At 47.0% G+C, this 12,847-nt stretch overlaps 1 protein-coding gene, 1 non-coding gene and 1 pseudogene across 2 annotated transcripts; 2 read left to right on the top strand and 1 right to left on the bottom strand.

The window, feature by feature from the left end:
- Positions 1-6,622: 6,622 nt before the first annotated feature.
- Positions 6,623-7,002, bottom strand: LOC116474141 (small ribosomal subunit protein uS10-like; annotated as a pseudogene).
- Positions 7,003-8,512: 1,510 nt separating this feature from the next.
- RPL23 (ribosomal protein L23) lies at positions 8,513-12,205 on the top strand. Its single transcript, XM_032163432.2, has 5 exons — positions 8,513-8,615; positions 9,206-9,289; positions 9,585-9,713; positions 11,798-11,911; positions 12,056-12,205. The coding sequence occupies exons 1-5, from the start codon at positions 8,603-8,605 to the stop codon at positions 12,136-12,138; spliced, it is 423 nt and encodes a 140-aa protein (XP_032019323.1). The 5' UTR covers positions 8,513-8,602; the 3' UTR covers positions 12,139-12,205.
- LOC116476035 (small nucleolar RNA SNORA21) lies at positions 9,321-9,453 on the top strand. The gene has a single exon (XR_004250107.1). It is a non-coding gene; the product is annotated as a small nucleolar RNA SNORA21 (small nucleolar RNA).
- Positions 12,206-12,847: the final 642 nt, after the last annotated feature.

The following is a 12,847-nucleotide window of genomic DNA, read 5'->3' as shown; positions in this document are numbered from 1 at the left end:
ACCCGGGTTCACGCCATTCTCCTGCCTCAGCCTCCTGAGTAGCTGGGACTACAGGCGCCCGCCACCACACCCGGCTAATTTTTTGTATTTTTTAGTAGAGACAGGGTTTCACCGTGTTGGCCAGGATGGTCTTCATCTCCTGATCTCTGATCCACCCGCCTCGGCCTCCCAAAGTGCTGGGATTACAGGCGTGAGCCACCGCGCCCGGCCTATTTTCTTGATAATATTAATGAGACCCTTTCTGTGCAGAGGAAAGAATTATTTTAATAATAATGTCATTTTTTTCTGTCTTACTCTTGCTCTTTCATGAGAATACACTGGAGATTTCCAGAGATTAAATGTGTGAAATCACAACAGATTAGTATTAAAAACATGAAAAACCAGTTATTTCATCGAGCCAGGTATTAAAGGGATTTTTAAAAAAAAAAGTAAGTGCCGGGCACGGTGGCTCACGCTTGTAATCCCAGCACTTTGGGAGGCCGAGGCGGGCGGATCACGAGGTCAGGACATCGAGACCACGGTGAAACCCCGTCTCTACTAAAAATACAAAAAATTAGCCGGGCGTGGTGGTGGGCGCCTGTAGTCCCAGCTACTCGGAGAGGCTGAGGCAGGAGAATGGCGTCGACGAGATTGCCATAATACCCTTTTTCATCACAAAAAATAATTAAATAAAGAACGTTTGGAAAAATATAGTATTTTATTTTATTTTATTTTATTTATTATTTATTTTATTTTTTTATTTTAATTTGAGACAGGGCCTCTGTTGTCTAGGCTGGAGTGCGGTGGTGCAATCATGGCTCACTGTAGCCTCAACCTCCCAGGCTCAAGTGATCTTCCTGCCTCTGCCTCCTGTGTAGTTAGGACCACAGGCGCATGCCACCACACCTGGCTAATTTTTTGATATTTTGTAGAAATAGGGTCTTACTTTGTTGTCCAGGCTGGTCTCAAACCCCTGAGGACAAGCGATCCTCCCGCTGGGATTACAGGTCTGAGCCACCAAACTGGACCTATCCCTCATTCTAAAATGTTATTCACTTTAGCAAAAAATGGGTTTATTGTTATCTTACGTGAAGTAATAACTTTCTTAACTTTAATTTATAATATGGTAAATGTCATCAGATATAACCTGTATAAACAAAAACTCCTTGAGGTCTTTAATAATTTAGGAGTGTAAAGGAGGCCGGGCAAGGGGGCTTACGCCTGTAATCCCAGAACTTTGGGAGGCCGAGGTGGGCTGATCACCTGAGGTCGGGAGTTCGAGACCAGCCTGACCAATATGGAAAAACCTCATCTCTAACAAAAATACAAAATTAGCCGAGTGAGGCGCCGCATGTCTGTAATCCCAGCTACTCGGGAGGCTGAGGCAGGAGAATCGCTTGAACCCGGGAAGTGGCGGTTGCATTGAGCTGAGATCATGCCACTGCACTCCAGTCTGGGCAACAAGAGCAAAACTTCGTCTCAAAGAAAAAAAAGGGCCGGGCACAGTGGCTCACACCTGTAATCCCAGCACTTTGGGAGGCCGAGGCGGGTGGATCACCTGAGGTCAGGAGTTCAAGACCAGACTGGCCAACATGGTGAAACCCTGTGTCTACTAAAAATACAAAAAAATTAGCTGGGCATGGTAGTGGGTGACTGTAATCCCAGCTACTCAGGAGGCTAAGGCAGGAGAATTGCTTGAACCCAGGAGATGGAGGTTGCAGTGAGCCAACATGGTCCCACTGCACTCCACCCTGGGTGACAGAGTGAGACTCTGTCTCAAAAGAAAAAAAAGAGTGTAAAGGGGTCTAAAATGAAAATATTTGAGAACCACAGCTCCTAGTAAAGAAGTGGCTCAGGGAATAAACTGCTGAGGTTGTGAAATGGCTCAGAGAAGAAATGGTATCTGAGCTGAGTTTTAAAGAACAGGTTGGATGGGCGCGGTGGCTCACGCCTGTAATCCCAGCACTTTGGGAGGCTGAGTCAGGTGGATCACTTGAGGTCAGGAGTTCGAGACTAGCCTGACCAACATGGTGAAATCTCCATCTCTACTAAAAATACAAAAAAAAAATTAGCTGGCCATGGTGGTGTACACCTGCAATCCCAGCTACTTGGGAGGCCGAAGCAGGAGAATCATTTGAACCCTGGAGGCGGAGGTTGCAGTGAGCTGAGATGGTGCCATTACACTCCAGCCTGGGCAATAAGAGCGAAACTCTGTCTCAAAATAAATAAATAAATAAATAAATAAATAAATAAATAAATAACACATAGTGGCTAAAGCAGGTGATTGCATAAATACAAGAAAGTGTGAATCTAAGCTATATGTCCAGAAATCCTAAGTGGTTTGGTGTTTCTGGTGTGTGAAATGTAAGAGGCAAGGTGGCAGAAGATGGAGCCAGGGAAGAGGTAAGCCATTTCAAGTGACTTCAATGCTGTGCTAAACAGCTTGGACTTTATTCTAAAGTACTAGAGGGTGAGCACATTTTTTTGTTTTGTTTTCTTGTTTTTTGTTTGTTTGTTTGTTTGTTTTGAGATGGAGTCTCACTCTATGCCCAGGCTGGAGTGCAGTGGGGCAACCTTGGCTCACTGCAACCTCGGCTCACTGCAACCTCTGCCTCCTGGGTTCAAGCGATTCTTCTGCTCAGCCTCCTCAATAGCTGGGATCACAGGTGCGTGCCATCACCCCTGACTAATTTTTGTATTTTTATTAGAGACAGGGTTTCACCATGTTGGCCAGGCTGGTCTTAAACTCCTGGCCTCAGGTGATCTGCCTGCCTTGGCCTCCCAAAGTGCTGGGATTACAGGCGTAAGCCACGATGCCTGGCCAGCACATGATTTTAAGCAGTGGGAAATTATGGTCTGACCATATAGAGGCCGATGCAATAGCTTTGAAACAAAGGCAGAACGTGGAAGGCATGGGCAGAAAAATTTAGGAAATAGAGTCAAGTTGATAGACCTTGGTGACTAGATCTAGGAGCCTGGGAGAAGAGAATTAATTGTGTCCCTGTTTTCTGGTTGAGACACTGGTGGTAGTACCAACCAAGAACACTGTTCCTCCTATAACCATAGCCTTCTCCATCTTGGTTGACGGCAATGATATCGTCCAATTGCTTAGGCCTAAAGCCTTGGAGACATTTTGATTCCTATCTTTCTTTTTTTTTTTTTTTGAGACGGAGTCTCGCTGTCGCCCAGGCTGGAGTGCAGTGGCGCGATTTCGGCTCATTGCAGGCTCCGCCCCCCGGGGTTCACGCCATTCTCCTGCCTCAGCCTCCCGAGTAGCTGGTACTACAGGCACCCGCCACCTCGCCCGGCTAATTTTTTTTTTTGTATTTTTAGTAGAGACGGGGTTTCACCGTGTTAGCCAGGATGGTCTCGATCTCCTGACCTCGTGCTCTGCCTGCCTCAGCCTCCCAAAGTGCTGGGATTACAGGCGTGAGCCACCACGTCCGGCCTGATTCCTATCTTTCATACCCCACATTTTATTGGCTCTACCTCCAAAACACATCCAGAATCTGACCACATTACCTCCACTGCTACCATTCTAGTCCAAACCACCATCATTTCTCTCCTGGGTTACTGCAATAGCTTCCTAATGGATCTTCTTACTTCTATCCCTGTGTCCTCTCCCACAGTCTAGTCTCAACAACTCAACCACAGTGATCCTTCTGACACATTAGTCAAATCATGTCCCTCCTCTGCTTAAAATCAAACAATCGTTCCTCATTTCACTCAGCCAATGCCAAAGTCCACAGTGGTTTCATTCCATGACTTCCTTTTTTTGAGACAGAGCTCTTGCTCTGTCGCCTAGGCTGGAGTGCAGTGGTGTGATCTTGGCTTACTGCAACCTCTGCCTCCCAGGTTCACACGATTCTCCCACCTCAACCCACCGAGTAGCTGGGATTACAGACACCTGCCATCATGCATGGTTAATTTTTGTATTTTTGTAGAGACAGGGTTTCACCATGTTGGCCAGGCTGGTCTTGAACTCCTGACCTCAGGTTATCACCCGCCTTGGCCTCCTAAAGTTCTGGGATTACAGGCGTGAGCCACCGTTCCATTACTTCTGACTGCATTTCTTACTATTTTGCTTTTTTTTTTTTTTTTTTTGAGACAGAGTCTCGCTCTGTCGCCCAGGCTGGAGTGCAGTGGCGCAGTCTCGGCTCACTGCAAGCTCCGCCTCCCGGGTTCACGCCATTCTCCTGCCTCAGCCTCTCCGAGTAGCTGGGACTACAGGCGCCCGCCACCACACCCAGCTAATTTTTTGTATTTTTAGTAGAGACGGGGTTTCACCGTGGTCTCGATCTCCTGACCTCATGATCCGCCCGCCTCGGCCTCCCAAAGTGCTGGGATTACAAGCGTGAGCCACTGCGCCCAGCCAACTATTTCGCTCTTTACTCGTCCTGTCCAATCACATCTGGCTTCCTTGCTGATGCTCATTCGATTCAGGCACACCCCTGCCTTAGGGCTTTTTATTGGAAAATGACAAAGGGTTTCTCTCTGTAGCCCAGGTTGGAGTGCAGTGGTGCAATCATGGCTCACTGCGGTCCCCAATTCCTGGGTTTAAGTGATTCTCCTGCCTCAGATTCCCATGCCACTAGCTTATTTTATTTTATTTTATTTTGAGACAGAGTCTCGCTCTGTTGCTCAGGCTGGAGTGCAGTGGCGCAATCTGGGCTCACTGCAACCTCCGCCTCCTGGGTTCAAAGAATTCTCCTGTCTCAGATTCCTGGGTACTTGGGATTACAGGTTGCCCGCCACCATGCCCAGCTAATTTTTGTATTTTTAGTAGAGACGGGGTTTCACCATGATGGGCAGGCTGGTCTCAAACTTCTGACCTCAGATGATCCGCCTGCCTCAGCCTCCCAAAGTGCTGGGATTACAGGCATGAGCCACTGTGCCCAGCTGCCACTAGCTAATTTTTAAATGTTTTGTAGAGATGGACTCTCCCTATGTTGCCCAGGCGGGTCTCAGACTCCTGGGCTCAAGGGATCCTCCTGCTTCAACCTCCCAAATTGTTTTGGGATTATAAATGTGAGCCACTGTACCTGGTTTCATGTCAGTATCTTTTTTTTTTTTTTGAGACGGAGTATCGCTCTGTCACCCAGGCTAGAGTGCACTGGCATGATCTCGGCTCACTGCAACCTCCACCTCCTGGGTTCCAATGATTCTTGTGCCTCAGCCTCCCGAGTAGCTGGGGACTGCAGGCACGCACCACGCCTGGCTAATTTTTTGTCTTTTTAGTAGAGACGGTTTGCCATGTTGCTTGGGCTGGGTCTTCAGCTCCTGAGCTCAGGCAATCTACCAGCCTCGGCCTCCCAAAATGCTAGAATTACAGGCATGAGCCACCATGCCTGGCTAATTTTTGTATTTTTAGTAGAGACAGAGTTTTGCTATTTAGGCCAAGCTGGTCTCTAACTCCTGACCTCAAGTAATACACCCACCTTGGCCTCCCAAAGTGATGGAATTACAGGCGTGAGCCACCGCACCTGGCCCCATTTTTGTTTATTTAATTTTTTTTTGAGACAGAGTTTCAAACGCTCTTGTTGCCCAGGCTGGAGTGCAATGGTGCAATCTCAGCTCACCGCAACCTCCGCCTCCCGGGTTTCAACAGATTCTCCTGCCTCAGCCTCCTGAGTAGCTGAGATTACAGGCATGCGTCACCACGCCCCGCTAATTTTGTATTTTTAGTAGAGATGGGGTTTCTCCAAGTTGGTCGTCAGGCTGGTCTCAAACTCCCAACCTCAGGTGATCCGACCGCCTTGGCCTCCCAAAGTGCTGGGATTACAGGCGTGAGCCACCGTGCCCGGCCTTATTTATGTATTTTTTGAGATGGACCCTGGCTGTATACCCCAGGCTGGAGTGCAGTGGCCAGACTTCGACTCACTGCAACCTCCACCTCCTTGTTTCAAACGATTCTCCTGCCTCGGCCTCCCGAGTAGCTGGGATTACAGGCACCTGCCACCACACCCCCCTAATGTTTCTTTGTGGGTTTTTTTTGTTTTTTGTTTTTTGTTTTTTTTTTGAGACAGAGTCTCACTCTGTCCCCCAGCTGGAGTGCAGTGGTACGATCTCGGCTCATTCAAGCTCCGCCTCCCGGGTTGACGCCATTCTCCTGCCTCAGCCTCCCGGGTAGCTGAGACTAGAGGCGCCCGCCACCACGCCCGGCTAATTTTTTGTATTTTCAGTAGAGACGGGGTTTCACTGTGTTAGCCAGGATGGCCTCGATCTCCTGACCTCGTGATCCGCCCGCCTCAGCCTCCCAAAGCGCTGGGATTACAGGCGTGAACCACCGCGCCCTGCTAATCTTTGTATTTTTGTAGAAACGGGGTTTCGCCATTTTGGCCAGGTTAGTCTCGAACTCCTGACCTCAGGTGATCTGCCCACCTTGGCCTCCCAAAATGCAGGGATTACAGGCGTGAGCCAGCGCGCCCGGCCGATTACCAGTTGTTTTTAATATAGATAGATATAGATATAGATATAGATATAGATATAGATATAGATATAGATATAGATATAGATATAGATATAGATATATATCGGCCGTGGAGTTTGCGGTGAGCCAAGATCGCGCCACTGCACCCCAGCCTGGGCAACAAGAGCAAAACTCCGTCTCAAAATAAACAAACAAACAAACAAAAACCTGGTAATCAATTTATTAAAATAGTTGACTTAAGCATCTGCAATGGTGACTTCCACCTCAACTCCTGGCTCAATACTGTTGGAAGTAATCTGCTTAACAATCTCAGAAGGACTGTGCAAGTCAATGAGTCACATGTGGATTCTCATCTGGAAATGATCCCATGTGTTAGAACCTTCACCACAAAGTTTTTCTTGAAGTGATTCTCAAAGTCTTGGCAGGCATTCGAACTGGTCCTTTCATTTTGAGATTATTTTCCTTTGCTCCTCTGATCAAGTCAGCACACACTTTCTCCAGGGATTTTACGTTGCGGCTCGTTAGAGTGACTCGAATTCGTGAATTGCCACCTCTGCCTCCCTGGGTGTTTTTCCGGTATCCTTAAAAGCCATGGCTGCTGCGCGGCTTCCTGACCGACTGGTTCCTCGGCGAGAGCGAAAAGCGGTGAGTCAGTAGCAGGAGCGTGCGGATCAGCGATCTGCAACACCTACAACCGCGTCTTCCTCAAAGAGCTATTTATGTATATATATTTTTGAGACGGAGCCTAGCTCTGTCGCCCAGGCTGGAGTGCAGTAGCGCGATCTCGGCTCACTGCCACCTCCGCCTTCCGGGTTCAAGCGATTCTCCTGCCTCAGCCTCCCGAGTAGCTGGGATTACAGGCGCCTGCCACCACGCCCAGCTAATTTTTGTATTTTCAGTAGAGACGGGGTTTCACTGTGTTAGCCAGGATGGCCTCGATCTCCTGACCTCATGATCCGCCCGCCTCAGCCTCCCAAAGCGCTGGGATTACAGGCGTGAACCACCGCGCCCGGCTAATGTTTATATTTTACACTTGATCTTGGCCAAAAGGCCGAGAAGCGATACTATTTATATTTTTATAATATATATCCCCATCTAACATACTACATACTACAATTATTTATTATATCTTTTGTTTAGTGTCTAATCTCCTCCTCCACCTGCACCCCAGCAGAATGTAAGCTCCATAAGGAAAAGAATGTTGATCTATTTTGTTATCTGATGTAATTCGCTGTACGCCCTGGACAGAACCTGCTATAAAGTAGGAGCTCAATAAGTATTTGAATTATTGTATCGTGGGAAGCAAAGAACCCAGGAGAATGTGGGGCGGCTGAAGCTGTGAAAGGAGCAATTAGCCCTGGCACGGGGGCTCACGCCTGTAATCCAGCACTTTGAGAGGCCAAGGCGGGCAGATCACTTGAGATCAAAAGTTCGAGACCAGCCTGGCCAACAACATGGCGAAACCCCGTCTCTACTAAAAATACAAAAATTAGCCCAGCGTTTTGGCGGGCGCCTGTGGTCTCAGCTACTCTGAGGCTGAGACAGATAATTGCTTGAACCCGGGAGACGGAGGTTGCAGTGAGCTGAGATCTAGCCACTATACTCCAGCCTGGGCGACAGTGAGACTCCGTCTCAAAAAAAGAAAAAAAAAGTGTGTGCGTGTGGGGCGGGTCAATAAATAGAGCAATACTGTATATGTAAAATACAGAATGGTATGGTACCAAGAACACATAGATGGAATGATCTGTAGCACTTCTCAACTGTATTACATTCAATGAAATCGTTTAGAGCTTGTTCTCCCTCCCTCCCCCACTTTCTTTGTTCCTTGGGAAACCCCCACACGGCACAAACCGTGTTTTAATTCCTATTCTCTAGTGTGCAGATAAGTGCCTGGCACCATTAAGTGGTCAAAAAAGGTCGTGAGCAAGTTAACAAATCACTGTTTCCATGTTTCTAACTACTTTTAAGCTCGTAGAGAAGAGATATCCCATCTCTTGCGCTTCTACTTCAACGCCCACTTCGCAGAGGGCTAAAAGCGACGTCACGAATTTATTACGTAATAAGGCAGCGCCCAGAGGCGGAAGAGGCAGGTTTTCAAGCTCCGGCCACGTGACGCGGGTGGGCGGGGCGTCAAAGTTCATATCCCAGTGTCCTTTGAATTGACTTCCTTTTTTCTTTTTTCCGGCGTTCAAGATGTCGAAGCGAGGTGAGGTTTTGTTTCTGGAGGATCCTCCACCATCTGTCGTGCAGTGGCTGGCGGATTCGTCAGGAGCGGTGGCGCTAGGCAGCTGGGGCGCTTTGCTCTCCTTCAGGCCGGAGAGAGAGAGCCAGGCCACCGCGAGAGCACTGCCAGGGCTCTCGAAAGTGGCAGTGGGGTGCTGGATAGTTGAGATGGCAGGATCCCGACATGAATGTAGTCTGGATCCCGCGAGATCGCTCCGCGAATAGGGCTATCGTAATGGGGTTGAAGTTAGACTGGATTAGGCCCTGGTTTGCGCGACCTCTGCGGTCTTATGCCTTGCAGGAGCAGTTGCGTTTTGCGAAAGTTGGAGCAAAGGCTGAGTCGTCTAGGTTTCTTAATTTCGATGTCAGAGTGTTAATAGTAAGAAATAGGCTACTTTCCATGAGAATCGGGTGGCACATGAGGACGGCATAAGTAAAATCCGAGCGAGATAATCTATAACGTACAGTCCATCAAAGCATGTGCGGTGAATTACAGCTTGAGTATGAGGGAGACCTCCGAACCATGTCTAGGTTGTGATCTCTATCCTGTTTCCCTTCCCTTTATATCCACAGGACGTGGTGGGTCCTCTGGTGCGAAATTCCGGATTTCCTTGGGTCTTCCGGTAGGAGCTGTAATCAATTGTGCTGACAACACAGGTGAGGTCTTTGAATGCACGTTGCTATACTCCCCCTTTTAAAAAGCACTCAATGGGCCTGTGGTTAATGACCTATTGAGCCGTCAATAAAGGGGAGAGTGAAAACATCGCTTTTGGGTGAAGTGGCAACATGTGTTGTTTGCTTCAATCGGTGGTGTGACAGGGCGTTCTTGGGGACCAACTGCTTGGACAGTGAGTGGAGGGAGAGGCTTTGGAAGTGTTTGGGAAATGTTATACTGATGGAACGGCCTGATTGGCCCTTAACATTTTTGATTTTTATTTACATTCTTTTGTAGGAGCCAAAAACCTGTATATCATCTCCGTGAAGGGCATCAAGGGACGGCTGAACAGACTTCCCGCTGCTGGTGTGGGTGACATGGTGATGGCCACAGTCAAGAAAGGCAAACCAGAGCTCAGAAAAAAGGGTGAGTAAACACTGAGCCCAACTTAATACTGATGAGTAGTGGGGGGACGCTTTCCTTTATTGGAAAATGGATCAGTTTTCAAGGCCTCAAGTTTGTTTTCCATTGAGAGACAGTGTGAGATAAGTATCTTAAGTTTTTGCTCATATTGTGTTGGAGGGGGGACCATCATCTTGTCACTTCCATAACTTAGATTTTTTTTTTTTTTTTTTTTTTTTTGAGATGGAGTCTCCCTCTGTCGCCCAGCCCATACTGGAGTGCAATGGCACGATCTTGGCTCACTGCAACCTCCGCCTCCTGGGCTCTCAAAAAAAAAATACTAAAAAACAAAAACAAGCTGCCCATTGCTTATTTTATTTTTATTTGTTTTTGAGACGGAGTCTCACTCTGTTGCCCAAGCTGGAGTGCAGTGACACGTATCTGTTCACTGCAACCTCCACCTCCTAGGCTCAAGTGATTGTCCTGCCTCAGCCTCCCGAGTAGCTGGGATCATAGGTGTGTGCTACCACACCCAGCTAATTGCTCATTACTTAATCTCAGGCTACCCCCTCAAAAGTTTTTCTGTCAGGTGTATGATTTAAAGGGGGAGGCCTCAAAATACTTGCAGCTTGTGTCCTGTCTGGCTTTAGAACTTCTGGTGTTTGATGCATTTTAACTTCAGCGCTTGCGCTTTTTTCCTGTGCCTACCTAGTCTTTCTCTACCCTGGGATGTCTTGCTCTTCTAAAGAGTTCCTGGCCATCCCTTGATTTACAAATGTGATGTTGATTTGTCAGCCCTGTATTACAGTTACTCCTATTCCTGTATCCACCCCACGATGCTCTCCAGTTGATTTTTAGCCTTTGGGTTAGAAATCGTTTTTTGTTCACCATTAATATCCATTTGAGGGCTGGGTAGCACTGTGATTGTGATTCAGCAATTGCATGGGCTTTTTCCTCTTCTCAGAACACTTCCTGGGTCTGATTGGTGGCCCAGGGAGCTGTCAGAGAAGAGCAGAGCAAATGGCCTTCACTTTGTAGATGAGATGGCGGGAGGGTGGATTGTTGGTCTCAGTCAGTGGTGGGACAGACCAGAGCTCCGAACACTTCAGTTTTAAAACTAGTTGTGAGTTTCCAATTCTGTTAATGTCTTTTTTGGTCTTTGTTTCTGCTAAATGAATACATCCCCTCCCCTTGGAACTTAATATCAACAAATAACAAGCGCAGAAAGGTGCAAAAGGGCCAGGTGTACTTGAAGAATTTGTGAGGATTAAATGGTTTATAAATAGAGGAGGGTCAGTAAGTATTGGCTACCTCGTGTGTCCCATTGCTAACTTGGTTAGAGTATAGTCTTCCTGTCATTATAAAAATTCTGTGTAAGGACCCCATGCTAGTATCAGTGAAGATTTTGAATCCAGGTGTGTCTGACTCTACAATAGTTCTTTACAAGCATTATATTTCACTGTGTAGTGATACTTCATTTTGAAAGTTGGGAAAAGCGTCTTTTTCACTTTAGTACAGATGGGTGTAAAAGTTACTTAGGACACTGGAAAACAGTTCATTAAAAGTAAAACAAAGCCTGGTGCTTGGGCCCAGGAATTCAAACTGTTTACCAGTGTAAATCTGAATAGCTTGGTCTCTGCTCATTGCCAGGACTGGGAGGAGTTGGGGGTCCCAGGTCCCATTTCTACATCCCAATTCAGTGATACTGGGATCTTAATAACCCACCTGTGAGGTGAAGTTGGAAAAGGCATAGGCAAGGATAATTGTCCTGCCAGTTTTACACTTGTGAGAAAATACTGGCCGCTTTGATTTTAAGATGTGAATAGATGATTGTGGTTCATGCCTATACTCCCATCACTTTGGGAGGCCAGGCTGGCCAACGTGGCAAAACCCTGTCTCTATGAAAAAAAAAAAATCTGGGCACGGTGGTGTGCACCTGTAGTCCAAGATACTAGAGAGGCTGAGGTGGGAGGATCACCTTAAAGATTGATATTTACACTGTCACTGTCTCAAACGCTGAGTGTACATTCTGTCTAGTTGGAAACTGCTTTTGTGGTGGCGCTGCAACTTGACAGGTTAATGACTGCTGTCCTTTTTTCTTCTCTCAGTACATCCAGCAGTGGTCATTCGACAACGAAAGTCATACCGTAGAAAAGATGGCGTGTTTCTTTACTTTGAAGATAATGCAGGGGTCATAGTGAACAATAAAGGCGAGATGAAAGGTAGGAAATCAGTCCAGCTTGTTCCTTAGGTCTCTGAGGTTGGGCGGATTGTCCAGAAGTACAGGCCAAGGATCTTCTGTGTTTGATGATATCTTAATCTGTCCCCCACATGTTTTTATTTTATTTATTTATTTTTTAATGCAGGTTCTGCCATTACAGGACCAGTAGCAAAGGAGTGTGCAGACTTGTGGCCTCGGATTGCGTCCAATGCTGGCAGCATTGCGTGATTCTCCAGTATATTTGTAAAAAAATAAAAAATAAAAAACTGAACCCATTAAAAAGTATTTGTTTGTAGTGCTTGTCTCCCTGTTCATTTCTACACTTTTTTTTTTTTTTTTTTTTTTTTTTTTCCAGATGGAGTCTCACTCTGTCACCAAGGCTGGAGTGCAGTGGAGAGATCTTGGCTCGCTGCAACCTCCACCTCCTCCAGGGTTCAAGCAATTCTCCTGCCTCAGCCTCCCAAGTAGCTGGAATTACAGGCACCTGCCATCATGCCTGGCTAATTTTTGTATTTTTGGTGGAGACGGGGTTTCACCATGTTTGCCAAACTGGACTCAAACTCCTGACCTTGAGTGTTCTGCCCACCCAGGCCTCTACAATGTTTTTGACATACCCTGACCCCTGACCATCACTTTTGTGAAATGGAAACTCTGGACATTTTTTTTTTTTTTAAGCAATCCTTGCTTTTTTGTGAGTTTGCAGACTTTCAGCATCTTCCAATTGCTGTATTTACAATTTTGGCCTCAAAAAGTATTACTTGGGTTTTGAGTCCCAAAAATAATAGTAGATACTGCTCGATGACTGGCTATACATGGTAGCTTCTCCTGGAGTGAGAAAGGCGTTCAAATGTCTGGGCATGGTGGCTCGCGCCTGTAATCCCAACACTTTCGGAGGCCAAGGCAGGCGGATCATGAGGTCAGGAGCTCGAGACCAGGC

The sequence above is a fragment of the Hylobates moloch genome, unplaced genomic scaffold (genome assembly GCF_009828535.3).
Source record: "Hylobates moloch isolate HMO894 unplaced genomic scaffold, HMol_V3 SCAFFOLD_10, whole genome shotgun sequence".
NCBI lineage: Eukaryota > Metazoa > Chordata > Mammalia > Primates > Hylobatidae > Hylobates > Hylobates moloch.
Note: the sequence above shows the minus strand (reverse complement) of the source record. Positions and strands in the feature narration are given on the sequence as shown.